The 24,929-nt window shown below is 41.7% G+C and overlaps 1 protein-coding gene across 2 annotated transcripts in view; it reads left to right on the forward strand.

Annotated features, from left to right (window-relative positions):
- The window catches only part of SAMD12 (sterile alpha motif domain containing 12), a 395,771-nt gene extending 373,207 nt beyond the window's left edge, over positions 1 to 22,564 (forward strand). For both annotated transcript variants that reach the window (XM_036876336.2, XM_036876340.2), the window contains exon 5: positions 18,956 to 22,564. In XM_036876336.2, coding sequence (XP_036732231.1) covers positions 18,956 to 18,978 — 23 coding nt within the window. In that variant the 3' untranslated portion in view covers positions 18,979 to 22,564. The remainder of the gene's footprint in view (positions 1 to 18,955) is intronic.
- Positions 22,565 to 24,929: the final 2,365 nt, after the last annotated feature.

The following is a 24,929-nucleotide window of genomic DNA, read 5'->3' on the forward strand; positions in this document are numbered from 1 at the left end:
CTTCCTACTCTTTGGATATAATTAATTATTTCTGTTATATTCTAGCAAGTTTCCCACCCCACTCATACACAATTTTCCCATTGGAATATAGTTAGTTACTTTCTCTTTCCATCTCCCTCTCCACCATATTGTGAAGCGCCTGTGGGCAGAGATTGTTTTAATTAATACAGGTTTGAATTTATGTTTCTGTCATTGCATAAGCCAGACCATAAATACATAATAGGGGAGACAAAAATATTATATCTGTGTGTTATTTCTTTATACCATGAGTCTAATTTCTCATGAGTACTTCTTCAATCCCAATTTAACTCCAAGAAGTTTTTACTCCTGTTATTTTTTTTAGTGCAAACAATTTCAGAAGTCTTTATAGCATCATTTCCTATGGTAATATGTCATCTTTTTTTCTCTATACATAGTATTCTCCCACCCCTCCAGTTTTTTAAATCTCTGGCACAAGGAGAGGTTTGCACACTTGCATAATCTCTGGTTAAGTGATTACAAAGTGACCATATCAAAATATAGAAAAGGTGTCCTTTGGAAAGAATGAGAACTATCAGTGGGGTAAACTATCAGGAATGGATGAAGTAACTGTCAGCTCTGTTTCCATTACCTGGTCAAACCCTGGTCTAGATGGTTCTCTGTGCTTAAATCTTGATTATGACCAATCAGATCCCAGGCTTTGCAACCAGAAATTGAGACACACATGAGAATATTTGAGAACAGTGAGAAAGTGACTTTATAACATGAGAAGAATGGTATAAGAAAAATGTAATGATTAATTAAAACAGACCCTTGGGAAGGAAGGAAGTTTCTATTAAAAATCTATCCTTCGTAAGGACCTGTAGATTTCTAGGATCTGGCAATGGAATGAAACATTTCTTAGAGAACATCAAATGTCATTTCCACAACCTAACAGTCACAGAAACAGTCATAAAATACAGAATCTTGGCCAGATTATTTATGTAGACCACAATAATTAGAAATACCTTTGTAAAATAAAAAATAATGATAATAGCCTAACAGAACTGCTGTGAAACAAGATATTATTCACCATTTCCATTACTGAAGGACATGACAATGGAATCATGCACAGCCAAGTACTCACCTGCGCTGGGGTGTATGCCGAGCACCAACTCACCCCGGGGGGGCAGAACTCCCAGCTTGGTCCCTCCATCCATGAGCAGCCGCAACCATTTACCCAGAATGCCAGACAGGCCTTAGCGTTTTCAGTGTATGCCGTTACTTTAAAAAGATGAGTAAGGACTTGAATGTTGATAATAAGGGTGCCAATCAGATAAACAGTGGAGACTCACTGTTTTGTTTATCCATCGCTGGGTAACAAACTACACCCAAAACCTTGTGGCTTAAAACAACAACCATTTTATTTTGTCTTACAATTTTGAGTGTTGGGAATTGGGGCAGGGCTCAACTGGGCAACTTTTAATCTTCACCTGGCATTGAATATGGTTCCTATGTGGTCCTCAACTGGTGGCAGAGCTGGTCTAAGGCTGCCTTCCTCGCATTCCTGGTGCTTTGGCAAGAATGGCTGGAAACTTAGCTTGGCTGGGCCCTCCTTTTCTCCATAGGTTCTCCAGGCTTCTCCACATGGTTCCTCCTGCCGTGTTGTCAGACTTCTCAACAGATCAAGTGGAAACTGCCCATCCACTTACAGGCCAGCCCTAGAACCGGCATAGCACCATCCCACCACTCTCCACTCATCAAAGCAGTCAGGCTAACCTAGATTCAAGAGGAGGGGAAATAGACCCCTATCTCTCACTGGGGGGTGGGAGGACATGTCAAAGAATTTGTAGCTGCCTTTAATCCACCAGAGAGGGTTAACAAAATTACCTTGTATATTGATTGAGGATTTGTACTTTAGATTTATAACCTAGACAGAATAGATCATTTTTTTCAGTTATTTATAAAGTACTTATTGACCACTTGACTGTTATGTGCACAGCACTGTGCTGTCTACTAAGAGAGGTTGAGAAGACCTACAGGGCACAGTCCTCCCCTCTAGGAATTTGTATCTAGATGTGAATGCAAGACAACACACAGCACTGCAATCAGAGTGTGTGAGAATATAATGAAAGTGGCAAAATACACATCGTAGACCATTGTGGCCAAGAGAAATGCCTAGAGGGCTCATAGAGGTGAGCTGGCCTGAGGACAGTAGGAGGTGTGATGAGGACTGTGAGAACTGAGAACTGGAGAGTCTATGCTGGACCCAAAGAGACAGCTCTGCTCAGCTCCAGCCAGTCACTGTCATTGGAAGATATGGGACACGGATGCCACTGCTGCTGATTTTTCAAAGTATAAATCTCCCAGTTTTTACATGGTGGTAATTAACTCACATTTGGCCTACACACTACCAGTTTTCAATCCCTAAAATGGACAATAAATGCTTTAAAGATTCATGAGAAGAAGAGATCAAGTAAAACTGGACAGCAGTGCTATTCAGAGTAGGGGTTGCAGACCCGTGCCAGGCTGTGAACTGTTCATTACTTTCACGGTGGGACAAGAAAATAACTTGAGAGGAAGCATGTAGGCTCCCGAAGTAATTGAATATCCAAGCCTCTAATTGGTGCCCTCGTCTTGTTGGGTACAGACTAACTCTGGTGTTGTAGGATGAGGGCTCTGAGCTGTGTTTGTTATGAATGGTGTGCTAGTCATGCTCAGTAGGACCGCACGTGACCAAGCGCTGGACTACAGCCCCATGGTGAGACCCCAGGGAGAGTCAGGGCCCCAAAGAATAGGTAGCATTGGGATAAGCAGGAGGGGACAGGAAGCTCTTCCAAGTATTTGGAATGGCATGCCCCAGAACCAGTCAGGAGAGCACTGAGAGTACTCAGGGGAAAGTTTATTTGTGAGGGGTGTTACAGAAGGTGAGGATGGTTGGGTAGTGATCATGGAGAGACTCAGAACCAACCTTGTACACTGGAATTTATCTTGTGAAGGGTGAGGACCCCTGGGGTGTCTTTGAATGGACGTGGGCACCACTTTCTAGAATGCCCTTACTCCATTTTTCTCCCTTCTTTCAAAACCTGCTTCAAATCCCACCCTTTGCAGGTCTGACCTAGGCAACAGAGATCACATATGAATTCCAATTAAGCTTTTTTTTTTGCATCAACCAATACCTTATACTATTAATTATCTTCCTATATGTTTTCTTTCATCTCTAATATTTTAAGCCAGTTGGAAGCAAAAACTCCCTTCCCAAGCTCTGAGTCTCCCTGAGAATCTAGCACAATCTGTTGCTCACAGTGAGTATTCATTTGGTGTGTGCTGATGAACACGACAGTTTTGAGGGGGAGACTCATGTGGAAAGAGTGCTTTGAATAGATTGGAGCAGAATAAAGAGTTAGAGACCAGGTAAGAAACTATTGTAAGAGCCTAAAAGATGAGTGCTCAGACCAGGGACTGAAAAGGAAAAACTAATGTAGGGTGTGTATACCGTAAAGGAATATTTACATATTTATCTTGGTAATATATTTACATACTATCTTATTTACATATTTATGTGCACAATGTCATACCACTGGTTTCCTGAAGTTTCATACCACATTCAAACATGGCTGGTATTTTATTTATTGAAAAACATTCAGAATAAGTTCCAATACTTAGAAGTTTTCCAGATTACTGAAACTAGCTCTATTTTTTTTAAGTGAGGTCAAGTGGCCCCAGACTGTTACAATTCAGTACTTTTTCTGTTTCTTCAACCCTCTACCAAACTACTACTAATTGACACTATCTATAGGTCCTTCTACTTCAATCCTGCTATCTTACTTCACTGAACTTGTTCTGAGTAAGAATGAAAGGATACTTCATGAGTATCCATGGAGTAGGGAGCACTTAGTAACAGCCATTTTCCTCCTATAACAGCTAAATTCCTATAATATAAGATTATATATTAAAGCCTTTATCTAACATTTAGATTTATTTAGGTATTCTACACCAGGGGTCAGCAAACTTTTATTTTGTGAAGAACCACATAAGTATTTTAGGCTTTGTGAGTCATATGACCTGTGTAACAGTAACTCATGTCTTCCACTGTTACTTGAAAGCAGCCATAGACAATAAATGAATGAGTGTGCTGTGTTCTAATAAAACTTTATTTATAAAAACAGGTGGTGGGCTGGTTTTGCCTTATAGGCACTATAGTTTGCCAATACCTATACTAGATTATCAATATTGTCAGAGCCTAACTTTTGAAATAGAGGAGTTTGACTATAACTTGATTTATAAAAATAATAGCAAAGATTTTTTCATGTGTAGAGAAGTTATGTTCCTTTAGATTGATCATTCTTCTTCAGATTTTTTTAACCCTTCAAATAAATTCTCCTAACAATGTATTAACAGCCTGACCCCGTTGTTTAACATCTCATCTGAGGACTTGAACTAGTCAACCTCTGCCCCTGCCTCCTGCCATTGTTCCACTGTACCTTCTACTCTTCCCTAAGTTATTATGTCCATGTGCTCTAAGGCAGCGTCTCCTACACTACTAATTTCATTAAGAAATGGGAGCTTTGTCATCATCAGCTGGCAAGTCATGGGAAAGAATTACAATTTCATGAGTACTATAGCTTTAAGGCAAAGATAAACAACAGCTATTTGTATTGTATTCATCACTGTTTACTTTCCCTCCAACTCTTGATTTCCAAAATAAATTAAATACTGTATTTCTAACATCCATACCCATGGTAAATATCCTGCATGTATGCCTATTAAAAGGCCTCCCACTTCAGTGCTATGTGGAAGTTCACTGAGGCAAAGCTCTATCTCCTTGAGCCTCTTAAGCTGAACACTGCACTGCAAGATGAAATGCTTGATGGCGTGGCCTCTCTAGATGCCGATGTCTCTACCAAGAGCACACACTCCCACTGTCAGCTCTGACATGCTGCAGAAACCATAACCCCAACACACACACTGCTAGATGTTGAAACAAAAGATCCTGACATGCTGGCATAGAAAGTGAACAAAAATGTGCAATATACTTGGTTGCTGTCTAAAGTGACATTGCGGTCAGGCAGACTTCTGTCTCTCCGTGCAGCCATTCTGTCACAAGGACATGACTGGTTCCACTCACTGTGTTTCAGTTTGTGAACAAGGTAATCTGTGTCTTCTTCAGATTCCACTCTGAATAGGCCATGACTGAGATGAATGAATCCCCAGTGACTCTTGCTTGTTTCCCCGAGGATATTATTGTTTGAGGCCACCACCAGATCATCTAAAAATGCTTGGGATTGTCACAAGCACATTTGCATCTAAGTTGAACTTTACTTTCAAATTCCAAGGTTTTAGGTTGTATATGTGTGCATGTGTGTGTGTATGTGTGAGATATTAAAATTTCCCTCTTTTGAGTGTTTTTTTACTCTACTCTTTCTGAACCCTTTAGAACTGGCCTAGACCCCTCTCATCATAAGCCTGATGAGGGCTAAGGAGTAAAACAGGAGGAGCCCTGCAAGTCTAGCTTAAGTCCTAATAACTCCAGTGTGTAAAATAAAAATAATCATACAAGGTCCTCAGTCCAAGAGGCAGAAGATCTAGGTCCACTTCCAGGTTCTGCAACTTGAGATTCTAGACTAGGTCTTGCTCCGGGTATCTGTGAAAATTAACAAGACAGTGAATTTCGATGATCTATTGCTGCGTAACAAACTGTCCCATATTTTCAAGGCCCAAAATAACAACAGTCATTATTTGACTATGATTTTGCAGCTTGGGTGAGGCTCAGCAGGGGTCTCTTCTTTCATCCCCATATGCTGTCAGCTGGGGCTGGGAGAGCCACATCCGAGATGGTGCACTTAGACGGCTGGCACGTTAGTCCAGGCAGGCGGCTGCATGCTCAGCTGGAGTGTCAACTGGGAGCCCCAGTCTCCTCCATATGGGCCTCTCCATGTACCTCCTTGACTTACTCATAGCATGGTAGCTGGCTTCTAAGAAGAAAGCAGAAGTTTCCAGTCCTCCTAGAGGTTAGACCCAGAACTGGCCCACTGCTATTTCTGCCATATTCTACTGGACAAAGCAAACACCGGCCTGACCTAAATTCAAAGGAGTAGGAAAAAGATCCCAGTTCTCAACATGAGGTACAGAGAGAGAAAGGCCACAACAAAGAATTTTCAACCATCTCTCACATTGTGTTTGGAAAGATACTTCAGTTTTTCTGGAGATCACTCATGATTTTGTTGTTTCTCAAATGTAAATTTTATCCAACAAGAGTTAGATTTAAATCCAGCATCTTACTTCTCTCTCTTCTGAGATTCACCACATTCCCCTTCTTTAGTAAAAGGGAGGGATTTGAGATTTGTTGGGCATCTCCTGGATGTAAGACCCATAATATATGCTTTTTCATTTTTCATGCTTCATTGCATCTCAAAAGTGCTTTTTTCATATTTTAACATTTCTGAATTGTATATTTTACATTAGGCAGTCTTGTAATCACTATAGGTCATATGGAAGTCTTGTTTGCATGAATTTGGCTGTGTGATTGTTCCTATTTCCATTGCTCTACTCAAGTGATATATACTATTAGTACTTCACCTGTTGAGTTTAATTGCTATTTCAAAATGTCTTTAGAAATATTACACTATAATTTGGCATTGAAGTGAAAATTTATCTTGTATGCTGAAAGTCATGGAAATAGAGTACCATTAGTGAGGCAAATATTTGACATTGGAGAAATGACCTCGATTTTATATATTTTTGCAAAACAGAAATCATGGACTTTACACCACCTAAGATAGAAAAATGTCAAAAGTAGAAGAAAGTTGTTCTGTGTTTTGTCACTGGGGTACATACAAAAGGATGGCCTCCCATACACAAAGTTTGTGCCAGATACTCCAAAATAAATGAAAAAAAAAAATATCAAGGCAACAAAGGCTAATATTGTGCCTTGTCCAGGACTATCAGAAAAGCATGGGGTCACAGTGTAATCAGCAGTGTTTTGGGGTTTTTTTGCCTTTCTTAGAGGTATATTAAGAATTGCATCTTGTATTCAGTGAAAAAAAGTAGTTCTCACAGAAACATCCACAAGCCACATAGGTATCCCCTCCTGTTACAGATGAAGACGCTGTGGCTCCAAGACGTTAAGTGACTTGACCAACCTCAAATCTAGCACGTGGAAGAACCTATCATTCATCATCCTATACTGATTCCTTAAAATTGCAGGGCAACCAGGTGGGTGACTCTAAAGAGCTATGATTGTTGCACAGTGTGACAACCAGTCTACCCCTGTCTCCAAAGGCTTCAAAAATAGGGGTGAGGCGCTACTGCTGTCCCCTAATACTGAACTTACTCTCTGCAGAGAGAGCTTGTCCTGGGCCTGGGCCACTGTCAGGATTCCCTCACAGTCCTGTTGAGAAGAGTAGCTAATAAAAACACTTATTTGTACAGAAAGCTTTATAAGGGGCCACCGAATGCTAAATAATGTGAGTAATTGCCCTGAAATACAAATTATTTAAAATAAGAAATATTTCCCAACCCTTGAAGACAGAAGTGGGTTTTGGGGCGACTTGACCAAACTGTCGTTTTAACTGGGTCATTAAACATTCCTTGACTACTCACAGAAGAGAGCTGTGGTCTGGACCACTGCTACACACTGACTCGAAGGACAGGCCAAGGGGCTTCCTCTCCCCATCCCTGTCAGGGCCAACACCGTTGTGGGGCCCCCAAAGGCAGCACCAGGGGCCTGCCTCCCGCTTACGCACTTCCACAGAAGGCTCACAGGCTGCCCTCCCATAGTGAGAGGGACTCCATCACTTCTCTGTCTGTCTTTCATTATTCATCATATATTTGCTCAATTTAGAGACTATGCAAGTGCTAGAGGCTGCACAAAGGTTCATTAAATGCAAGCCCTTCAAACATGAAGTTTCCCCCACTAGGCGGGAGGATGAAGCTGGGGCCGAATCCCCAGCCAGACCTGTGGCCAGTGATGAGAACAGGCTTCTCCCCGCTCAGCTGGAAACTTGCGTTCTGTACAAGCTGCAGCACAGTGTGTGGCGGTGGTTTTCCTGTGTGTGTAGCTCTCCGTAGACTGGGAGCTTCCTGAGGGCAATGACCACGGCGATTTGTTTTTCGTCTTCTATCTCCAGTGTTTCACATAATGTCTGGTACAGCAATCAACAAATCACATTTATGTATTCCATTTGTTGATCCATTTATTCAACAAAACCATATAGGATTTCAGAACCAGGAGTGGAAGGCTTTGCAGGAATATGTGAAGCCTTATAGAAGGAGCCTGTAGGCTAGCCTTGTAGGAAGGGGAGAATTTGGGCAGGAGGATCAGGAAGGAAGTAGGGACCGTATGAACAAAAGAAGGCCGATATGGGACAAATTCCATCAATTACCTTGTCTTTGATTGCAGGGTGGATAAAGCTACAAAGATAGGCCAAAGCGTGATCATAAAGGACTTAGCATATTAGGTCACATGTTCTTTTCCGATGGGATGCCATTAAACAGAATCCCCCTCCTCAGAGCACTCAGGAGGCAGCGTTGCTCTGCAGAAGAGCAGGGAATAGGAGTAGAATAGGCTTCCCATTAGAAAAATGTGCCTGGGATTGGTTTTCCATCTTGCAAATGATGTAAAACTTATGCTGCATTAGAACAACAAACTTCAGGTATTGTCTGTGATACTAATGATGCTTCCTTAGGGAGGGGGCAGTGCATCGTCACTAAGAACCACTGTACCAGCTTCCATCCTGGCTCTGTCAGTCATCAGTGGGGTGACCCAACCTCTGTGCACCTTAGTTTTCTGGGTTTCAAAGTGGCACTGCTAATCATCTCAACCTCAGAGCTGTTATGAGGCCTAAAGGAAATGACGCACAGAAATGCCATAAGAACAATACTTGGCACGCACAGGTCCCACAAATGTTAGTGATTATTATCCTTTCTCTTCTGTAGACTTTGGTTTCCTCATCCAAATGGAAATAATAGTACCTGTCCCAGCCCATTTCTTCTGGACCCTGACAGAATAAAATGCAATTAAATGTGTGAAAGCAATTTGGAAGTTAAGTGCTGCCTAGAGGCAAGGTGGTAGTAGGGCTGATAATTACCATATCCTTGGCTGAAAGGTAATCCCGAGAGCCTGGGCAGAAGGTAGGGAGCTCTCATGTCTCCAGGCGATTGGATATAGGTGTGGGTATGTGAATGGCTTCCCTAGATGCAATATGTCAAGGTGAGGGCCTTAGCTTTTGACTGGTCCAAGATGACATAAAGATGGGAATAAGGAAATCTACTGAGCAAGAAATAAATAAGGTTTCAGCCCTGAAGCCTTGCAAGCAGTGTAATTTCAAACACCGTAATCCTGGACATCTGGGTTCTATTACCTTGGAATCCCATTAAACCTTCAGTTTCATAATTTTGTATGGAACCTGGTAAATTGCAAGATCCTGCTGATGGCCACCAGCCAGTTCAAGCAATTAATCACAAGGGTCCCCAAGCAGGTTTGCAACTCATGCCAAGTGGATTCTATAAGGGGAAACTGTACACAAAAGAAATAGCCCAATCCACGCAGTTTCATAGCAACGTGCTTTGTAGCTCTGCCAACACACAGAAATTATCTGTTATCATTAAGACATGCAAGCTCATAACTTTTTCTTCAATGGAAATTATTACTCACCAGCCCAGAGACGATCCCCAAACCTCATTAACAAAACATATACTGTAACCTGCTGAGAGCTGACAAATCCAAATTAGACACAACCCTACTCTCTCCCCACCTTGAGCGTTCTCTCATTTGGGGGAACTCAACTTGAACCAAGCTCTCTTTCCTTTTGAAGTTTTCTAGACTGTCTGGACTGCTGGCAATTGCTCCTGTGTTCCAGGCCAAAGGGTCAAAATCCACAACAAAGAAATAACCTTGGAGCCTGGCTTTGGAATCCTGCTAGACGTAGCCCACAGCAAAGGGCCTGTAACAAAAGAACTTTCTTATAAGACCTCTTGCTTGGTTTTCCAAACTCAAAAGGGTTTATATAAACGAGATGATCTTCTGCACTTCAGAATGTTTATAAAGTATTTCTTAATCACTATTTTGTTTATAGAGTGATTCTGGGAACACGACAGAAACAGAGAAACCTTGAGCCCTCCCTACAGAATGCAGGAAGGGGGAGGGTGGGAAACAATATATTTACAGCGTGGGTGAAAGGATTTGCAGCTTCACCTGGCTTTTTAGGTTCCTTCTTTCTGAAACCTTTTCCTAAATCTCTCAGTTTCAGTTTTCTACTCTACAGAGCTGCTGTCCACTCTGGTAGCCACGAGGCACATACGACCATTTCAATTTAAATGAGTTAAAATTAAATTAAATTGAATGTTACAAAATCCAGCCACTAGCCACAGGCCAGTTGCTCTGTAGCCACCTGTGGCTAATAGCTGCCATATTAGATAAAGCAGGTGTAGAACATTTCCATCCATACAGAGAGTCCAGTGGATGGTGCTGCTTTTGAGTAAGGAACTCCATGGCCTTGTTACTCAAAGCATTGTCCACAGACCTCTACCACTTACATTACCAGAGAGCTTGTTAGACCTACATGATCTCATTTTGACAAGATACCCAGGCAACTCATATGCATATTAAAATAATAGAAGCAGTGTTCTAACATACCCTTTCCCTCTAAGATTCTGTGTGGTGAAATCCATCATTGTTTTCAGCATTATTCATATTTATTCAGCTTGTATAGAATTATTCCAAAAAGACACACTTTAGCCCCTTGGTACTTAGCATGCAAGAGCAGAAACACTAAGTGTACCTTGTAGACACCTTTAAAAGTGTGCTTTTCTCTTTCCCTTTGAAAAGCTGTAGGAGAATTTTTTGGAATATATTTTTTCTGAAGAAGCAACTCTTAAGACAACATTTTTCCAATGAAGAAGTTATTGAATTGGTCAACAAAAAGGCCCTTGAGATGAAAACATGATTAAATCGAAAGACAAAAGAGGGGGTTGGATGAACTTCAAGAAAAAAAAAAGGAAAGAAAAAGAAACTTGACTTAGTTGGCAAACACAAAAAGCACCATGCTGAGTGACTGAGTGGGGGAAGGAATACAGAAGCAATGAGAAATTAGGAAACATTCCCTCAGAATATAATCTGCCAGCTGGTCTGAGACTATGGAGATGGAGGGGAATTTTAATGGCCACTTGGATTAAACTTCAAGGTGTATTTTCATGCTTTATCAGAAGAGTCATTGTGCCAGTGAACAGTTTTCTTCTGGAAGGTTCTATAGGACTTTTAGAGTGGCTGTTGGAATTTAATGACTTGAGATGCTTGCCTTTGTCCAGTACATAGAATGGAATCACTGGGGATCCCTTTGACTAACCGGCTGTACAAACAGATCCCTGTTGAGAGTATCTGGCCTGATGATACTTTCTCCCAGAAATGTATCAGATCATATTATGTGGTGCAAAGGTGTTAGCCACTGTTATCAGCACACTTCTAGTTCAAGCATTAGTCTATAGACACAGACATCATCAAGTGATTCTAGTATGGTGTAAGTACAATAATACAAATTTTGAAACTCCACAAGCTTGCAGCATCTTAGGCAATATTGGCATTTTCATAAGTGTCCAGTGGAATAAATGTAGCTTGATTGATTAACTGATGCGATCAGCTTGTAGAAATGAAACAATCCTGGGACAATGGAACATATTTTACATCCTTAGAGCTTTGAATGGGCTGGAGAGCTTGCTGAGAACTTGCCATTCCTGTCTTGCCCTATTCTAAAACCCAGTACTTGAAACACTGTACTATATTATATCGAGGATTCTTGGTATTTTATTATTTGAAGTGAACAAGACTGTTAACCTAATTTCCCCAAGTCTGCACACTTTTCTCTGTCTGAGGGACAAATAACTACTATTTAAGTACTGAGGAAAAGACATAGGTGCTTCCAGGGATTGGTGCCAAGCTGGCTTCATGAGAGTAACTGAGCTGCTTGTGAAACAGAGAGATTTCCAGACCTCCTCCTGGACATTTTGAATCAGTGGAAATGGAGAGAGGGTGGACAAAATTTAAATATTAAGAAGCTCCTTGAAATGAACCTGACACAGTAAGTTTGAGAACCTCTGGCCAAAATATCAGAGTTCTTAAACCTTGGAATCCAGAGACTCAGTTTAACCCACAGGAAGAGGAGTCGATGTCTGAGAGGTTTCTGAGCCGCATGGTATAGCCCAGCAGCTTCACAAGGAGCGGTCCTACTGTAGCTCAGGAGGACAGTAAGGGGACACACAGTGTCCTTTTTACCTTAGGGCTGAGGAAAAGGAAAGGGACAGCTTGCACACACATATTCTTTCTCTCACTCCGTGTGTGTGTGTGTGTGTGTGTGTGTGTGTGTAGTGGCCCAGCTTCATTCATCTCACAAACCCTCCAAAACTCCAAGAGAGGTGGCAACCTAAGCCAATGAGGACTGCAAGTCAACTGCAGAAAGACCCCTCTTGTATCAGGAGCCAATCACATTCTAACTGAAATGAAACCAAGTGCTGCGTGGGTAGGTGATGGAGGCCAAGGTCTTCCTATCGCATCTAGGTATAAATGATTGCCTAGAAATGCTTCCATGGGGCCTTGGGACCTCATAATGACTTTTTAGCACTTCCAGTATCAACAGCTCCCTGCCATGTCATAACCAACCAAGGCTCACAGCCTGCCCGAAAGGCTGCATCCTGTGTTAGCTCATTTCTTTCTCCAAGCTGGACTTTCTTCATCTGTGGACTGAGGTCATGATATCTACCTCTTCATGTTGTTACAAAATGGACACAGGTTCTTAACATGATGCTAGGCAGGTGGTAAGTTCTTGATTAACAGTAGGGCTTATTATTCTGGTCATTGTTATCTATAGGCTCTGTGTTACGATTCTAGGTTAGAGAAACAGAACTAGTAGGAGATATGTCAATGTATCTATCTCTCTGTAAAAAGAGACAGAGAGCATCAATGAGAGACATGGTAGATAGATAGATAGAAAAATAGACACATAGAACTATTACAAGGAACTTGCTTACAGAATTATGGAGGCTGAGAAGGCCCAAGATCTGCAAGCCGGAGAACCGGGCGAATTCATGGTTTAAGTTCCTTTCAAGACTGAGTCCAAACACAGGAGAAGACCAATGTCCAAACTGAAAGATAGGCAGAGAGAGTACATTCTCTCTTACATAGCTTTTTGTTCTTCTTGGGCCTTCAACTGATTAGATGAGGCCCATCCACCTTAGGGAGAACAATCTGCTTTACTCAGTCCACTGATTCAATTGTTAATCTCCTCCAGGAACACTCTCACAGACACACCCATGTTTAACCAAATATCTGGGCACCCTGTAGCCCAGTCAGGATGGCACATAAAATTAACCACCCCAGAGTGATTGTGGTTTCCAGTTTATTAGGAGTTATAAGAAGTTACAGGCTAATTTGTAGACATCATCTCATTTATTGTCCCTAACTCAAGTCCTCTGCCAGCCTGCCTGATACCCATCTTGTCTGAGATGCTGATCTCTACTTCTGTGCAGTCAGGAGGTAGGGTTGATTTCTTAACCATGCTCTCAGAGGGCAATGCCCCCCGCACCTCAACCCCAAACTATTAGGAGGGCAGGTAATGGCAGAAATGAAGCCAGTACAACTGAGAAGGCATCTGACTTCTCCCAACAAAGGGCTGGTAGCAGAGTTCAGTTTTATTGCCACATAAATCCTGCTTTGTCCTTCTTTTATCTCCTAACTTCTCCCATACATGCTAATTAATTAATTGAGCATACCTATGTAAATCATCCCATCTTGATTCTTATATGGTATGCCTGTGAGGGTTCTAAAAGTTCGAAGTGATTTAGTATCAGAGGTTTTGATTACATTGAATATAAAATCAAATAAAATGAGCAAATGATGAATAGAGGAGGGGAGTGAGGTCTGAAATTAGCCTTATTTCCTGTACACACAGAGGCACACTTAAGTTGGTTTTTATCTTGGCCTATTTTGGGCGTGATATATTTGGCTCACTACCAGAAGTCGAAGATAAACAAGGACCATATCCTCTCAACCAGCCTCAGCACTATTGACATTCTGAGCTGGATGGTCTCTGATGTGGGGGGTGGCGGGGGCTGTATTGTGTATTCTAGGATGTTTAGCAGGGTCCTTGGCCTCTACCCATTAAATACCAGTAGTAGCTCCCAAGTTGTGACAACCAAAAATGTCTTCTGACATTGTCAGATGTCCCCAGGAGACAAAATTGCACCAAGTTGAAAACCATGGCTCTAAACATAGGAAAGATTTTAGACTGTTAACTATAAAGGTACTACTGGTCAAACCTCTTATTTATGGCACTTTGTATGTAGAACTCACATTCGATAAGCATTCTTTCATACAAACAGAGCTGTTTGCTTTTGCTCCTGCATTCCTGTTGGCATTAAGGTGTTTGCTTTCCTAATAGATTTCTTACTGAGCCAGGAAAACATTGTAGTGAGAACAGATCTGGGTTCCAGTCTCAGACCCGTGTATTCCAGCATTATGGCTGTGATAAATTAATGAACCTGGCCTTATTTTTCCCAAGTGTGTTATGAGGATGCAATTCAGGCCTTGAAGATGGCAGTGAGGATTCAATAAGTGCCTATAATAAAACCTTAGTTGGTCCATTATATCTGCTTAATAAGTGTTCTATGTATTAGTGGATATTATGTGGGGGCACCTTTGCATCTCACTCCTTTGGAATGTACATCTCACACCTGATATAAATATCAAAATGAAATTCCCTTATCATGTAATTCCCATATCATGGTCCCATATCAAAATGCAATCCAGATCCACCCCCAAGGTCCTCAAACTTGAGTCACAGAACATATTATGATAGAGGATATGGCCCTTCTTTTTGACTGCAAGACACTAAACAACCCTTTTAAGAGATGATGTCTTATTTCTTTCATTCAGCACATGAGAGGTAGGGCTGCCTGCACGCTGTAACTTTGCTCACCTAAACATACTGATCCCCCCAGCCCCTTGCTGCTGGAGCTGGGAAAGCTAGCGCTGGACACACTCATTCTCAGATCTGTTCTTGAATCCTGTGCCAAGCTGGCGATTGCCTCCCAGGCCAGCCCCTTCCTGCCTTTGAAGTGAACTATCCTTATCATGGACCTGGCTGTAATGTCTACACTAATCTGGGGAGAGTGGAAGCCAAAGTGTGCTGCCTGTGGCCTTGGCAGGCGAGGAAACTTTTCTGTCTCCTGGAGGGTGGAAAGGCTTGACCTCTGGGCCTGTTTCTTTTTCCCGGCCCCAAGCTGTGGCATTAGAACACTAACCTATTTACATCTCTAGTTTCTCTAAGTAATTTGAGAATTTGTGCCAAAAGTAATAATAAATAGTAGCCATTACTTAGCAGATATTAACTATTTGTGAAATACCATGCAAAAAAAAAAAAGGCTTTTTCTATGAACACATTTCATCATCACAACAACCCAGTGAGGTGGGGATTATGATTACCATTTTAACAGTGAAGATGTTGAGGTTTGGAGAAATCCATGTTTTCAACATCCCATAGCTGGTAGGTGAGCCTGAGATGTCAACTCATATCCACCTGATTCCAGAGCCTCTTAATCACGGGACTCTAATGCTTCTCTACTCATCCCAGACTCTGAAGCCACTGGACTAAAGAGATAATTAGTTCCCAGAATGCCTAAAACATCAGACAGAGATTTGAGAAAGAGCCCTTTACTGTTTGTTAGCTGCAAATCCATACATGGCTAGCATCAGATGCACATGAGTGTCCTTAAATGTAGAGAAAGAAACTAGAGCAATCCCCCTTTCCATATGCAGGCCTGAGCTATGGGATTAAATTTTGTAAAATGAGGCATTGAAAGCAAGAAAGAAAAGAAAAGAAAGAAACCCTTCTCCAACATCATTCCTTTCTTCATTAATTTCACAACTATGTATTAAACACTTCTGTGTATTCAGCACTGCACTTTGCATTAGAAAAACATTACAAAAGACATGACACTGATCTCAAAAAGTTTAGGAGCGATGGATGCATTAAAGTGTTCATGGTGGGTTTGGTGGTAAAGGTTTACAATGCAAGGCTGGCTCATGCTGGAAGCTGTCAGCTGTATCAAGGGGAAAGAAGGCTCCATAAAGAATGTTACACAGGAGGTGGTACTGCGCAAGGGAGGGACAGGCGTTCACTGGCGTTAGAGGCAGATGAAGGCCTCCTAGGCAGGAGAAGAGGTTGAGCAAAACCTGCAAATTATAGTATATGAGTAACTAGAAGAAATCTGAGATGGCTGAAGCCCAGGGGATGGAACCCAAAAAGTGCACCATCTCAAAGATAACATGTTTCTCCTTTTAAAGAGCCAGAGCCATCTAATGTAAACTGCCATTTTGCATTTTGATCTCATGTAGCTTTTACATACCTGAAGACATGATTCGCATTGCAGATAACAAAAATCTCCAGCAAAGTGATAACAGCAGGACCCATCACAATGCATCTGTGATAGGAAGACAACAGTTCAAGCCTTACTGTCAGCACATACATTGCACATACAACCTGAGAAAACATGGGCCTCTTGCTCCCACATAAAGCCCAGCCCAACATGGTGACATACTCAAATGAAAGACAACTAATAGCAAAAGCTACAGAGAACAGTTAACACTTTACGGATTCCGTGACCAGATGGTCCATATGTATTATGCCATAGCACACTCTTCTCGTTGGCCATTCCTTTCCAAAGTTCTCACTCCCATGCTGGCCATCTTCCAAATCTCCTACATCACTTCTGAACCCCACTTTGTCTCTCTGTGGCCTGTAGTTCTATGTGTACTGATGTCTTGGAGTTGCATCTCTGTGCTCTTTCCATTATCTCTAGCTTTCTGATATTAATCACTTTAGCCTCCAATTTTCTTCCTGGCCCAGCAGGGCCTTTTATTATGCTGACTGGGCTTATGGATAAACGTAGAATCCTACTGAAAAGATAGGAGAATAGGAAAGGCTCTGAATACTTATTCTTTATGTATTTGTCCCTGTTACTCCAGCATGTCACTAGAGTGGGACACACCTAAGTCTGGGTACAGATTGGATCCTCACAAGCTGTGTGACCTTGGGCCTCATATAATACTTTTGGGCCTCAATTTCCTTATCTGTAAAATGGGGATAACTCTACCATCCTAAGAAGCGTAGTGGGAAACCACAGGTGAAGGAGCTTTAGTATGATGGGATCAGCTTATATCCATGGTTATAAGTGTCACATGCTAAAATTAGACACATCTGCTTTCCATCAGCTGTTAGAGGCTCACATGCAAAACATGATTATTTGAAAAAGCAGCAACCGTGATAAACCTGGTTATCAACTCCTGACTCAGGATCCAAAGTGTAGCAATTAATAAGAGTTCACTTATTATTAATTGAGTCATAAGAGTATTATTATTATTCAGTTTCAAATTTTATTTTTTGGTTTTTCATACAACAGTTTCAGAAGGCCATACATTTTCCAGAGCTAATTATAGCCAAAGTTTCAAAGATGGGGTACTGTGGCAGGTCCCTAGAAGCCCATGAGGTTATACTAGGCTGTACTGTTCCCTAATTCATGTTGGTTCCTTTGTGCATTTCAATAACTGGAGTGTTATCTCTTAAGAAACTGCAAAGTATTTATTTTAGAGGTAGTATCAGTGAATGCAAATAATCATGAATGCTTTACTTAGTCAAGGCTTTTGGGTCAAATCTGCACCCTTGTGAGCCCTATTTTTGTTGTTGTTTTGCAAACTATTATGACAATAATAAAAATTCTAGTGCCTCCAACCATTTCCCTTACAGCTCTTTTCCGTGCATATGTGTAAGTTTTATATTGTAGTATATCATAACTGTTTACCATGTTGCTACATAATCATCATAATTATTACTTTAATAGCTATGTAATCATCCATCTTGTTAATGCACCATAATTTGCTTAACCTAAATTTTCAACAATGGAGACTTGTTGTTTTCCAGTTCTTCCACTATTATAAATAACCTGTAGGTTAAATATTTGTGCATATAGTTTTCTTCACTTTTTAGATTATTTCCTTAGGATATACCACTAGAATGGGAAGACCAAGTCAAGGAATGTGAATTATTAATAGCTCTTACATAAATTGGCATTATTTGTCTAGTTTACAATGCCATCAGCAATACATTAGTATTCTACTTTCATTACGACCCTATCAGTAGTGTGTATTATTATTTTATATTTAATACAGTTAAGTAGTATCCTTTGTTTTTGCATTTTCTCAAAAATAGCAAGTTTAATCAAACATTTGCTTATGAGTTGTGCATTCTCACATGTTTTGAAAAGCCAGTTTTAAAACCTCAGCAGTTTTTTTTTTAACATCAAGAATTCATGCTATCCTTCTCTCCCACTGCCCAATAGTTTTGTGTATTAAATAAAGCTAATATTGATATTTTTCAGAGCAAAACATTCCATTGTACTCCCAAATTATCTAATTAATGAGGACCTGTATATTAGGAATTATAGGGAGTACCCAGATGAAATAATAGGAAAAATTAGAAAATAAAACATTATAAAAACCAGATAAACATATCTACACCAGTATTCCTAAAGTCAAAAGCAAGTTTGTAAGTCAGATAGTTCATTCTCTGGTCAGGCTTTAACGACTTTCCCTATCCAGTCCCTACCTGTTCAGCCACTTATACTTCTCAACTAGCAAACTCAGGAGCTGCAGTCATACTGCTTCCAGTATTTCCTTCCAGTTTTTATCCCAGAAAAGCTTCCTGATTAATAAAGCCACCCCCACCTCCACTTATCCCTGAGATGGATCTTCCATGCTTTGCAAATGGGAAAACATTCCAAGAATACAAGCCACCATACATTTGTTCTGGAGTTGAGTAGCCATTATCTCCCCTAGAACTTTCTCTTTGACCTAAAGATGTTAGACTTTCTTTGAATATGATAATTGCCACATACCAGTATCTGAGAACACAGAGAAATAACTCACTACATTTTCCCCTTTTTCCTCTTGCAGCCTCAACCGAGGGTTCTCCATAAACGTGGTTAGCCTTCCAAGCTGCTGTCCTGCCAGGTGACATGAACATGGCCTGTTCCTCACAGAAAGACTAACTCATGGCACGGCCAGAAGATGTCCTTGGAGTATTGACAGATTAACCAGATTAATGGAAACACCCATTCAGTCAAGATTATGGGCTTTGGAAAAATCTTAGTTTGCTATGGATCTTTAAATGAGGTGCATAAGATACAGTGCCAGGTTGTTCCAAATGGTCATTGGCAGACCATTAGCTGGAAAACTGCTTCCAGTTTTCATCACTGTGCGTAACTCCAGCTCCCTTTGGGAAGCTGTCTATGCCCTTCACTAGAAGTCCTGTTTCAGCATGGCAACTACTGGATGATCTCATTATGTGTACAGATGGCATGATGTGCTAGAAAAAAATCACAACAGTTCTGCAGTTCCAGTGGAAGTGTTCACAATGCTATGTGCTGGTAGGAATGTAACATGTCTCGATTATGTTAGTTATGACGTCTAAAGGTATTCTGTCCAACTCTTAAGCACTTTATTATGAGAATACTACACCAAAACAAATCAGCACGTTCAGTACATGTGAGAAAGCAAGTATTTTCTCTTTTATGACTCTTGTCCTATTTCTGGCTCAGACTGTCCAAGACAAACCCCACTTTTAGCATACCCTCAGTGATTTGGGGTAGATTGGTATAAATATGGCCACAATACTGTTAGACTTAACTTCTTGCTACTTTACTGGACAACTGGATTCCTTGTAGCACCAAAGGGAAGTAGAGGTGGGCCTGGTGATTGTACTATCTTAGCTCTTGGTTCCATGTACCTGGGCACAACCAGCCACACCCACACACAAATACTCAGACACAGGAGGCTTCTGCTTTGCCAGTGTACATATGCTCTCATTTTATACAAGAGTTCTCTCAAAGAAGAAAAGCTGAGGGGGGATGGCTTTTTAATCAAAGACCATGGTGAGCTGATGGGAAGGGCAGCAGAATGCAGCTTTCCTGTGTGGTTTGATGTTAAGACTCTGGAGAACTTCCTGAGTCAAGTTTAAATCCCAAGTCTCTAAAGAGAAAAATCAGCAAGTGACCCCCTGCATGCCTAGAAAAGGAGAAATGTCCAATCCCACATTAGGTTCCTTCCTCAGGAGAGAACCTACTAGTCCCTTTTTAATCCTTTTTGGGATTATATCCACAACTGATTTTTTTTTTTACTATGTTTTACAACAAAGCACAGTCCTGGTAAAGCAGTCAGTCCAGTATTGCTTGTCTTCAGGCATTAGAGAAATGTCTATATTCTCTGACCCTACATAATGCTTTAGCACTTTTTTCCTGAAAGTATAAAGTTGGCTGAGTCAAAAACTCAATGGACTATGTTCTGTGTGCCTGCGCTCCCAGCCTGGGACTGGCAGGCATTGGAGGCTTTTATTTAAATACCTGTAACAACTCTGGGACCCTGCCAGCCCAAGCAAGCTTGGCATGTTAGGGCATCTCCAAACACACACACATATATGCACATTGTCTGCTCTCCCCACATCTTGCCTCCCCTCGGGGGGGTCTCAGGAAATGCACAGCCCATTGGAAGACACCCCCACTTGAGATTTGGAAAGCTGGCAGGAGAAGAGAGAGAGATCCGAGTGTGATTTGGGTGAGTCACTCAGGAGGATGACTCACCGCAGCCTGGCAGGCTATCATGCCAAAGGGGGCTTAGAGGGAACTCAGGAGTTTCAGTCACCACCGAATTCTGGCCCTTCAGTGGATTAGCACCACGACCATCAGGCCCTCAGCAGACCACAAGTCTTTGCAAATCCAGAATTAGGAGGCCAAACCCTTGCTGCCACGACTCCTGACTCCACAGCCCACCCTCCTGAGCTTCAGTTTCAACAACAGGGCTGCTTCCTCCTCCTTTCATTCCTTCCTTTGTTCAGCAAGCATTTGTTTAGCACCTACTACGTGCCAAGCATTGTACTGGGACAACTGTATACAAGGCAGACTTTCCATGCCCTTATGAAATAAAATCTCCACCTCCCAAACACTATCCCCACCCCACTTTTCTACAATGAAAACTGAGTTCAGATAGCATTTGAGTAACCTGACAAAATGCACATGGCAGCAAGCAGCTCCCTTGCCTGAAGAAGTGGGCAGAGGAAAAAGGGGTAGCGGATGGCATCAGACCACATCATTGCACCCTTCGTGTTCATCTGGCCCTTCCAGGGCCCCGGTTTTGCTGGTTAGAGCCTCCCAAAGTTGTTCTCCTTGACATCTTCCCCGAGTCCCTATATTCCCATCCTTTACAGAGACACAACCATTCTTCATTATGCTGGAGTCTGAAGTTCCAATTCTGTACCTCATCCTGAGGACACAGAATGGGGCCTGATGAATCCGATAGAATGACCGCCATGCGCTGAGACAGTGTGTCTGGGAATTAGTTGGCTTAGCCAGGGTCATCCCGAGACCACTTCTAACACCCTTGGCAAACTGGCCAAGCTTTACAGTGCAGATGCTCATTAAATGGTATCAGGTGGTACACCCTTACTCCCTTTGGCTTTTGCAAAATACATTCTGATCAATGAAAGAAGTAGAATTTCCTAGGCTTTTTTTTTTTTTTTTGTCAAAAATAGGCTAGAAAATTATTAAAAGATGATGGTGAAGATGCAGATGGCAGAAGGCAAATTCAGAAATGACAAAGAGCCCAGTTAAATGGCTTCTCTAAAAATGCCTTAATTCCCAGCAGGCACCACTCATTTGCATAAGAACTACTACTGTTTTCCAAACTATCGACCTCTGTTTGAAATCATTTTGGGGATAGTTTTGGACACATGGTGGCATAAAATCTGAGCAGTTATAAGCTAAACCAGCAAAATAGAGAAACAACTTCATTCGCACCCTTTGAATTCTTTGTTACGTGTTGATCCACAGTGCCCCCGGGGTTAACTCCTGGGATCCTGTACCTTCTTCCCAATACGTGTGGAGGACATTTTACCTCCCTGAAGTTCAGAAATGGCTGTAGTGAGTTTTGTTTAGTAGAAATTAGGAGACTGGCTGGTAAGGGATAAATATTTTGATATCTAAGGGCTGTAAACTATTGATGCTTAACTTTCCCTTTTCCTTAAACCTGCGCTATACCTTTTATTAAAAGGCTGACGCCCACACTTGTGCAGGAAAGGCACTCTTGGGAAGGAACAGAAATGAATAATTATCAGACTCTCGGGGGTGCCAAGGGGATTAGCTTGTTCCGGCTCCAGAACTGAATTTAAATATGCAGAGCTTCAGTGGTTCTGCTAGGGTAAAAAGCGAATCACTTCAGGAGTTTAAAACATACCTAGGGGGATAGAGGCCCTATCAACTTTCTTGTGGGTAATGGTGTACCTTCCAGTCCCTGCTCAGGCTCTGTGAGGTGTGTAACCGCACATTTGCCTTCTACCTCCAGAACACAACGCAGTAAACAACCCGTGGTTCTCTCCCGTCCCTTCTCTGTTGCCCAGACAGAGGCTAACAGTCCTGAGTGGTGAGGAAGTTCTGCCATTTTTAACATTCAAGGGGAAAAGGAATGTCAATCTTACTGGGATAATAAAAGCTATGGATTAAAATCGCTAATGGATGTATCCCTTGTAACTTGCAAATGCTGTTTTTGTCTGCAAATGTCACGTCATTGGTTTTGGATGGGAACAATAAACGTCTCCCCCGGGAGAACAGTTTTCAAGACCCCCTTAGCACTGTAGTTGTACCCAAACCTCCCGTTCCCAGCGCATTAGCAACTTCATTCTTTGTGATGTTTTCCTCTACATTCTTTAGAGTAATTTTGTTACTTGACAACTAGACTTAAAGCTGCCATAGACTCTTTTTAAAAATCTAATCTTTGAAAATGACATAAATTCCTTTATGCCTTAAAGGCTGTTTTTATTCACCTCTCCCACAGCTCCCTCCACCCTACTTTTTTGCTTTATTGGGTGTTTTTTCTTTTTTGCTTTTTTGTTTTGTTTCATTTGTTTTTTTCCCTTTTAATCTCTTCTCTTAACATCATTTCTTGAGTAGATTTTGAATATTCCATAAAGAACTCAAACACAAAAATGTGGTGGTCACCATTTTTCCCTGGAGCGGACTAGTGGTTCCTTCTTGAACTTGGTCACGGTGGAAGCGTGCTGCCCAGACAGCAGGGGGCCCTGCGTCCTCCTCCCCGGGGGGACTGGTCAGCGCTGCGAATCAAAACAGAGCCTGTGAGGTCATGAGGGAGGACAGGCCAGGGGATGACTCTATGCAGGGCACAGCTGGGGACCCTTTCAAAGACAGGCGGAGTCTGCGCCTTTGTTTGAGATCGGCATCTAATCCTGCAGCCAGAGAACCGTCTTATGCATTCGGCTGTATCAGTGTCTATGGTTCGTGGCACCGCTACATGGCTTCTAGGGTAAAGAGGGCACATTTCCATTATTTGCCTCTCATGACTTACTTCAGGGAGGAAAGGGAGCATTCTTTTGAGAGCTAACCCCCTGGGGGAAGCTTGTGGAAAAATTGGCCAAATGCACAGAGAGAGGCTCTGCTACACCTTAATGAAAAGAACAACATAGACCTTCCCTGGAGATTCTCATTTGGGAAGGTGGCTAGAGGGATGGTATCAGTGCTGGTTTCCTTGAGGTCTGAACGTTTTAGGGTGAAACTCATCCATGACAAATGTCAAGGGGAAGCGCCAGTCAGTGTGGGCTTGACAGAACAAAGACTGAGGAATGACTTCACAGAACAGCAAAAAATAGGTGCAAAGCTTTTGTAGAATTGGAATTTCATTCACCACATGGGGCTGTTTTATAACCTTCAACAGCCCCAAGCATTCTTACTTCAGATCCTCCCTTCCCCAATTATATCAAACACGAAAAGGCAACAACATATGCCTAATAAAATTTCCAAGTAACCAAATGACTTGTGCTGAATTACGGTTGTTGGTTGGTTGACATATAGTATTAAGTGTTGTTGCTATATAGACATTGTTTCTGATTATACCGCATTCTTATTTTGGAGCCAGTGGTTTGGGAGTTTCATTTGTTTAATTGCTTGTTTGTTATTGTTGTTTTTCTTAACCTCAAACATTTACAGAAGCCTTAGAAAAGGCTCTTAAACCTGAACTCTTTTGCCTAAAATGCAGAGGGATAAAAACAGCCCTACTGAATAACAGGGCGACTGTTAAATTAACCTAATGTCAGAGATACTAATACCTAAAACAATTAAGATACTGAAGATCGCAGGTTGCCTTCTGCATTGTTCATAACCTTTCACGTGTCAATCATTTGGATCAAAGGAAATAAACAGGCTGCTTTCACGTGGCTTTATCTCGTTAGCACACACAAAGCTACCAAATGTGGAATTCTAAACCAGGTTGATGTCTGAGACACACAGATCTGTTTTGAGTGATTGTATTTAATCACTACCCCCACCCCCAAATTCTATAAAAATGTGTTCAAGAGCTTTACTTAAAAAAAAAAAAATCTACAACAAGAGATCCTTCTTAGATCATTATTTCTCTTGGGTGGGGGAATTGATTTTGTGACATCACCTTGAAGTAAAATTTGCTTGCCATTGAATGCCTCCAGTGTCCACGGCTGCTCCTGTCACATTCCACAAACTGACCGTGGGCTTTTCCCATCTCCCCAGAAGATGTTAGCCTGACCTCCCTCTAAAATAGCACAAATACCATGAAAATACCTTTTCAAGCTCTAGGTGGTCTCACTATTCAAGCACAAACCCAAAAAAATATGATTGGGATTGAACATTGCCATGGTCTCTGAATATGGGACCCCTAAATCAATTCTAATTCTTTGTGTATATTTCCAGTATTTTTTTTTTAACCACCAGCAACTTCATTTAAGGTGTTTGCATTGGGAACTGCCTGCTGACTCTGGGGCAGCTTCTGACAGGTACCATGCCTGGTGCCCCACAGAGCACATGAGAGAAAACCAAGGTTTCCCCACCTGCCAGTG

This window comes from Manis pentadactyla, chromosome 3 (genome assembly GCF_030020395.1).
Source record: "Manis pentadactyla isolate mManPen7 chromosome 3, mManPen7.hap1, whole genome shotgun sequence".
Taxonomy (NCBI): Eukaryota; Metazoa; Chordata; class Mammalia; order Pholidota; family Manidae; genus Manis; species Manis pentadactyla.